This window comes from Echinops telfairi, unplaced genomic scaffold (genome assembly GCF_000313985.2).
Source record: "Echinops telfairi isolate 266 unplaced genomic scaffold, ASM31398v2 ScPeMD7_655;HRSCAF=1070, whole genome shotgun sequence".
Taxonomy (NCBI): Eukaryota; Metazoa; Chordata; class Mammalia; order Afrosoricida; family Tenrecidae; genus Echinops; species Echinops telfairi.
In genome coordinates, this window is record NW_022104553.1 from 23,581,632 (window position 1) to 23,588,145 (window position 6,514).

The following is a 6,514-nucleotide window of genomic DNA, read 5'->3' on the forward strand; positions in this document are numbered from 1 at the left end:
AAACCCATCCTGGCCCTTGAAGGTGCGTGAAGTCAGTGGCGAAATGATGTGTGAATCAACCGGAGAAGGCTGGGCAGAATGCACACAAGTGAGCTGAGACTCCACAATGCAAGAATCCTCAGATGGGAGCGCATAGGACGGGCCAGAAAAGAACAGCAGGCGTCCTGGGGCTGGGACTTGTGTTAGGCATGAAGGGAACGTCAACTACAGAGAAAAGTGGGCGTGAACAGAGGGGTCTGGGAAAGCGCTTTTCTGAAAGGTCAGGAAACGAAATGGGACCTGTAAAGCCACTATCTCAGATGATGGATTTTAATAAATATTTTCTAGCGAATGCCTAATAAAGTACTTCACTCATTATGCTGCAGGGTACTTCGTTTGTGAAAAAGCGTCTACAAGAGAATGGGAGTAACCTTCCAGAAAAGGAGCACTTGTGCCACGAGGGCTGGTGTCACTCAGTCTGGAACCACGGTGTCACATCCTCACTTCCACTGCTGTGTGGGACCAGCTGGCCGGGATCTCCTTCCCCCTCCCGACACAGAGCCAAGGGGCTGGCTGCCCAATCCTGCCCTTCCTCCATCTTCTCTGGTTTCCTACTGGACAAGACTGAGTCTTCTCCTGCCCTTCCTCCATCTTCTCTGGTTTCCTACTGGACAAGACTGAGTCTTCTTCTAGGTCTAATAGCACAAGCTGTGGCCCACCCGCCTTTGTTCTGACAAGGGTGTGCTTGTGTGTGTGTGTGAGAGAGACAGAGAGACAGAGAGACAGAGACAGAGACACACAGACAGGTAAGTTGCCCCTAGATGATGGGGGACACCCACCCTAGTGATACCCCAGCCTTAGGGTGTCAGTGCCCAAGTGACTCTTGGCACCTGAGTTCATTTTGCTGTCACCCTCCCGGACACTGCCAGGGGCTGACTCCGCTGTATACAAACAATTTTATCTGTAAAAATGACAGCAAGACATTTGAGCATTGTCTTGGAGTCCATTCCAACTCAACAGAGATGCTTCAGCTGGAGTGGAACTAGCCCACGGAGATTCCAAGGCCGTCTATCTTCCCAAAGCAGACCGCCCCATTTCTCCCCGGCCCAGCAGAGGGTGGCTTCAAAGGACCCTCGCAAAGACATCGTGCTTGGTGAAGCAGAGTGCTGAGCTCAAAAGAAGAAAATCCCAGAGGAGACTGACACGCTGGCTGCCGCAATGGGCTCAGACATAACAATCGTGAGGCTGGCCCCAGACAAGACAGTGTTTCCTTCTGCTGTGCACAGGGTCTCAAAGAGTAGGCACCGACTGACGGCACCTGATGATAACAGTGGCATTTAATCACAACAACAACAACAACAACAACACCAAAAGAAATTCCAGCTCACCGGTATTTGTGGCTTCCTCTTCTCCTCTTGGGGCCAGTCCGTAGCTTTAGGAGCAAAATCTACAAAAAGAAGAGAAGCTGTGTGGAAGCGACCTCTCCATCCTCCCAGAGCGGCTCTCATGACCTGGCATGGAAGGAAGCAGCCGCTTCACTCGGCTGTGGCCACCAGTAGAGTCTTCCTTGCGCTTAGGTCCCCCTTCCCGTCTCCAGACCCTCAACTCTTCTCACCTTTTGTCTTATGTCTTTGAGCCGGTTGCTTCATGGTCTCCATACTTTCTTTGCTCTTTGAAGCCAAAATCGTCTCCCAGCCCTCCTCTCCGGGGACAAAATGATCAGGCAATTTAATAGCCTCAGTGTGGGTCCCGTGATTGCCTTGCCGCTGTCCAGGCCCAGTCCGCAGGTATTGGATCTCCAGATGGATCTCTGCTGCCCGGAGGGACTTCACACCTCAGTAATGAAAGCGCCTCTGGTTTCCATGCAGGCAGGACCTGTGGGAGGGAGAAGCCACTGGATGCTGCTGGGCCCTTTACTGTGGACGCTACAGGGGGAGCCTGTTCTCTCACACGCTCCTGAGTCACCACTTAGGAAGCTCCGCCTACTCCAGAGCTCTAATCTATGAACCCTCAAGTCTGTTTGCTGAGCCTGACCTGTCAAAATGCACTGTACATCTCTTGCCTCAAGTCCTCAGGTTCCGGCTCTGTGTCCCAGATCAGTTCCTGCTACCTGTGTCAGAGGAGACAGAATACAGCCCAACGCCCGCAAAGGAGTCTGTGACAGCGTCCTGTGGACCAGAGGCAGGGCCGCAGCAGTCAGCTTCTGCCTCCCCGGGGCCAAGTTTCCAGCAGTGTCCAACTCACCAGGTGTCTGTCCTCTGACAGTGGAGGGTGTGACCAGAGTCGCTCCTGGGCTCATTATGACATCTGCACAGGTACCTCCACCCCTCCCACTGCGGTTTGGGTAGCTTAGATGACCCTTTCAGTAGCAGCCCTCCACTCCCACGGTCCAGACAGGCCGTTCTAGGACAAGGGCACCATCAGAAGCTCCTCAGAGGAGTGTGCAGGGCTCTAATGCACATTATTGTAGTCCCACTGCTGCCTCGTGGTTGGTGTTGGCGACCATTGTGTCATCACCAGTACTCATGGTGTACAGAGAACACTCCAGGCCTGGGATCTTCCAGTGGCAGACTGCCAGGCTTATCTTCCGAGGTGCCTCTTACAAACTGCCAATCTTTGGACAAGCAGTCCACGGTTTAACTGTGTGCGCTGTCCACTACCTAGTTAGGATCCCCAACCACCGCTGTCAAGCCCATTCATCTCACAGCAGCCCGGCAGGAGGGTTTCTGTCACTGCAAAAGATTACCCCGGCACCCAGCCTCATGGTTGTCCTGGTGACTAGGAACCTCCGTCCTTGCTATGAGCAGCCTGTGGTAGTTACACAACTTCATCAACTTGTTAAATTGGCTCTAGGGGTGGAGGCGAGCATGTCAATCAGGTCTCACAGCCTGATTGATGCCTCCCTGTGGGCGTGGCCTTCTCGGGAGGATTCTGGGAGTTTTCCTCTCTTCCTCCCTGGAGGCGGGACACACTCTCTAGCTCCGCTACACATTCCTGTGGACAAGCCACAGGGGGTCACGTTGATGGCAGCCAGAGCCCTGGAGATGCTTCCACCGCCACAAGACTTTCTACCCAGTGGCCTGCGATCTTCCTGCATTCGGTATCATTGTATGTGTTGTGTGAGTCTGAAGAGGAATTTATAGACTGATATCAGATATATGGGCTAATATTGGACTTAGGCTGGGCTGTTTTCTTAATATACAATGACTTTGATATAAAGCTCTGTCTTGGGAGCAGGGAGGGAGGGGAAAAATGAGGACCTAATGTCGGGGGTTTAAATGGAGAGAAAATGTTTTGAGAAATGATGTACAAATACGCTTTACACAATTGATGTGTGTATGGATTGGGATAACAGTTGTATGAGCCCCTAATAAAATGTTTAAAAAAAAAAAAAAAAATTAAAAAAAAAAATAAATAAAGCTCTGTCTTATACACTTCTGAGTGTCTCTAGACTTGTTTCTTTAGTTAACCCAGACTAACACCGCCCAATGTTGATCCTACTGCACTACCAAGGCTAGATGGGGGAAAATACAAGCACGAGGAGCAGGTCAGAAGAACGTTTCCCAGTGGGGTCGAGGGAATGTATTCTGAGAATTGGCCCACCACCAAAATCGCATACATCGTGGAACGTTCGATCACCTAGACCCCTGGCGCCTACAGTGAACTGATGTCAGCCTATGATGGTAGGCTCTGTGAACTTGTGACGGTAAAGAGTTTGTTAAAGCATTAAATGAGTATAAATGAAAAAAAAAGTGAAGTATTCTCATACTCGAGAGGAGAAAATACTGGAAAAGCTAAAGTAAGTTTCACCAGAATTTGTTCTCTATTCCTGGAACACCGGTACAAGGAAGGTAAGCAAAACCACACTTTCAAAAACAGGAGACCAAGTATGTCTCCTAACAATGTCCACTTTTTCCTGCACTAAATCTACAGTTGAAGCAGCTATGGGGACCAAAGGAGTTACTCGTACAGCTTGGTATGGGTCCTGGCCAGGCCGAGAGCAGGGTGCGAGGGTGGTCCTTTTTGTCAGACGGCGAAAGGGACAGGATACCACTGGGGATGTAGTTGGCTAATCAGGACCGTTCTGTTGCAGGAATAAAACTGAGGGCAGTTCTCTATCAGGACCTCGGACAGTTCTGCTGTCAGGGCCCTTCTGCTCTCAGGGGTATCTTTTGCCACCAGTTTGCCCGGCTCCTGGTCAGTGTGAACATCTTGGTCAACTCTCGTCCTTGCCTTCTGCCATTAAGTCCCTCTGCCGTAGGGTCTGTTTGCAAGAAACTGGCCCAGCTTACAGCGCAGGGTACACTCGGCTCCTACTCGGTTCTCCTCCTTGCCATCTCAGCTTTTAGTTTGTATCGGTCTTTCTACCAGGATGCCTCAACAACTTGGAAATCCTAATCCTCATCAACTATAAGGCAGTACACTTCCCTCACTCAACCAGAGTCCAAAGAATCCACAGTTGGTTATGCGTTGTCGATCAACTCAGGTCTTGTGACGTAACAGCTCAGGTCAGACACATGTAGCAAACCGTCAGACTGTCTGCAACTGATCCAAGAAATGTCAGTCAGCACAGGGGATCCCTCTGTGTCAGTCAGCACAGGGGGGCAAAAGTAACAAACCCTCCAGGGGAGAAAATGAGATGGGGTCAACTCCTCCCCGAGCTGCTTCCATAAAGAAACAGGGCAAAGGGTAACCGTTGCTCACAGTTAGGGGGACCATTTCTCAAGGTGTGTTTCCAGAGGACCAAAGAAAGGGCGAATAAAAGTATCGAAAGCAAGTGCTTACACATGGTACCTGGTGACACCTTTGCCCCATAGCTCACTGACAAACCAAGTCACATGGTCACTCCTGAGTAGCCTTATATGGAGAGGCCACACAAGGAGGTGTTTGGATAGTTGATGAACTAGAAAACATGCTGTAACAATATCTTCAGCCCAAGAAAACCTTCTCACCCAGCCACAGTCCCCACTACTGACTGTGACTTCGATCTGCGAGTGTCTGTGGCCATGCCCAGGATAATACAATGAAAAGAAACCCACTTCTTACCCTTGCAAGCCCTCCAGGAACATGTAGGAATACTGACCGAGAAAAACACCTGATCTTGATTCAGAGGAAAGAAAAGTCATGAAAATCAATTCGTCCGATGAACTAATGAACCACACATTACATCCGTTTCCAGAACCCCCAGACCACAAGAACTAGATGGCACCTGTCTATCACGACCAACTCCTCTGAAAAGGATCCCACTAGAAGACCCTTGATACAATGGGAGAAAAATATGGAACAAAATATAAAATCAGGAATGAGCGTAGGCTTACTGGTCAGAAAAAGAGGTTGGACTCAAAAGACCATGGGCCTTAGTGACCCACTGGGTCTAGAACTGAATTTGCCCCGTTGTGGAATCATCACCCATTGAAGATCAGAAGGGAAGTGCTGACTCAACAGTGCAGTCCAGCAGGTTTGTAGAGGAGGAGGGATGAAAACAGGAAAGGCAGGGAGAAAGTGGGCTAAGTCAGGCTGGGTGTGTTGAAACAGCAGGTTTTGCATTTTTGCCAGTAACCTGACTCAAAGCTGGGAAGTGGGAAATGTCTCCCTTTGCCGCGAAGTGTAAGTGTAAGTTCAGATCTATAGACTTCTTTCAAACGACAGTGTTGTGCCTGATGCCATAGTGCAATGCAGTGTCACTGCTACAAGTTGTCCATGTGCAACTGAACCATTCAACGGACTCCAAACTCAACCTATCGCACCTGGTTTTTAATCTCCTTTGAATCTATCTAGACATGTCCTGATTACTTATGCTGAACGGCAACCTATTCCTGTTATTAGGAAGTGAGATCGTACACGATGGAGAAATTATACAGACAATCCAAAGGTCCTTGTCTGGGCCCCCATCTTCAACGACAGTCAGAAGTCAAAGAAATGCTCTCTTTACCATAATTGCTTCACGGAACATTGGGTTGAAGTCGCAAAATCATACTACCCCTCTCCCTCAGCACACAACACGAGGGGGAAACCGGTGTTCCCTACTTGGATAGATAATCGGATGCACAGCACCTGAATATTTGGGGGAAAGAGCCAATACCAACCTTCCCACTGCCCCAGGGGGCGTCCTGGGTCGCCCCGCTTCTCCTAATCCGCTAGCCGAACCCTAGATCCAACCTGGCCCGCTCCCTCCCACCGCGCGGGAAGAGAAACGGGATCCTCCATCCACTCGGCCCCGCGGAACCACATTCCCGGAGTCCGCGCGGCCGGCCGGCCGGCCCGGGAGCCGCTCCTGGCCTGGCTTCGCGGGGACGTGGCCGCGCCGTCACCAGGGCGGCGACAGCCGCGCCCGGCCCTCCGCACCTCATACCTCTTCGCCCAAGGTGCGTGGTTCCCGCGCGGAGCCCGGGTGCCTGACGCCGGCCCGCTCCGAGGTCTCCCGCGGGCGCAGCCCCTTCGGCGGTTTCCCACGGGCCACTTCCGGACTCGTTCCTGCGTGCGCGCGTCGACGTCGGGACGGCGCTTCCGGTGGGCGTGGCTGCCCCGCCCCGCC

The 6,514-nt window shown here is 51.4% G+C and overlaps 1 protein-coding gene across 1 annotated transcript in view; it reads right to left on the minus strand.

Moving 5' to 3' along the window:
• The window catches only part of LOC123521916 (zinc finger protein 343-like), a 36,911-nt gene extending 30,518 nt beyond the window's left edge, over positions 1-6,393 (minus strand). Inside the window, exons 1-3 of the mRNA XM_045292242.1 lie at positions 6,332-6,393; positions 1,595-1,854; positions 1,368-1,426 (exon numbers count right to left, since the gene is read on the minus strand). Coding sequence (XP_045148177.1) covers positions 1,368-1,426; positions 1,595-1,637 — 102 coding nt within the window. The 5' untranslated portion in view covers positions 1,638-1,854; positions 6,332-6,393. The remainder of the gene's footprint in view (positions 1-1,367; positions 1,427-1,594; positions 1,855-6,331) is intronic.
• Between the last annotated feature and the right edge of the window lie 121 nt (positions 6,394-6,514).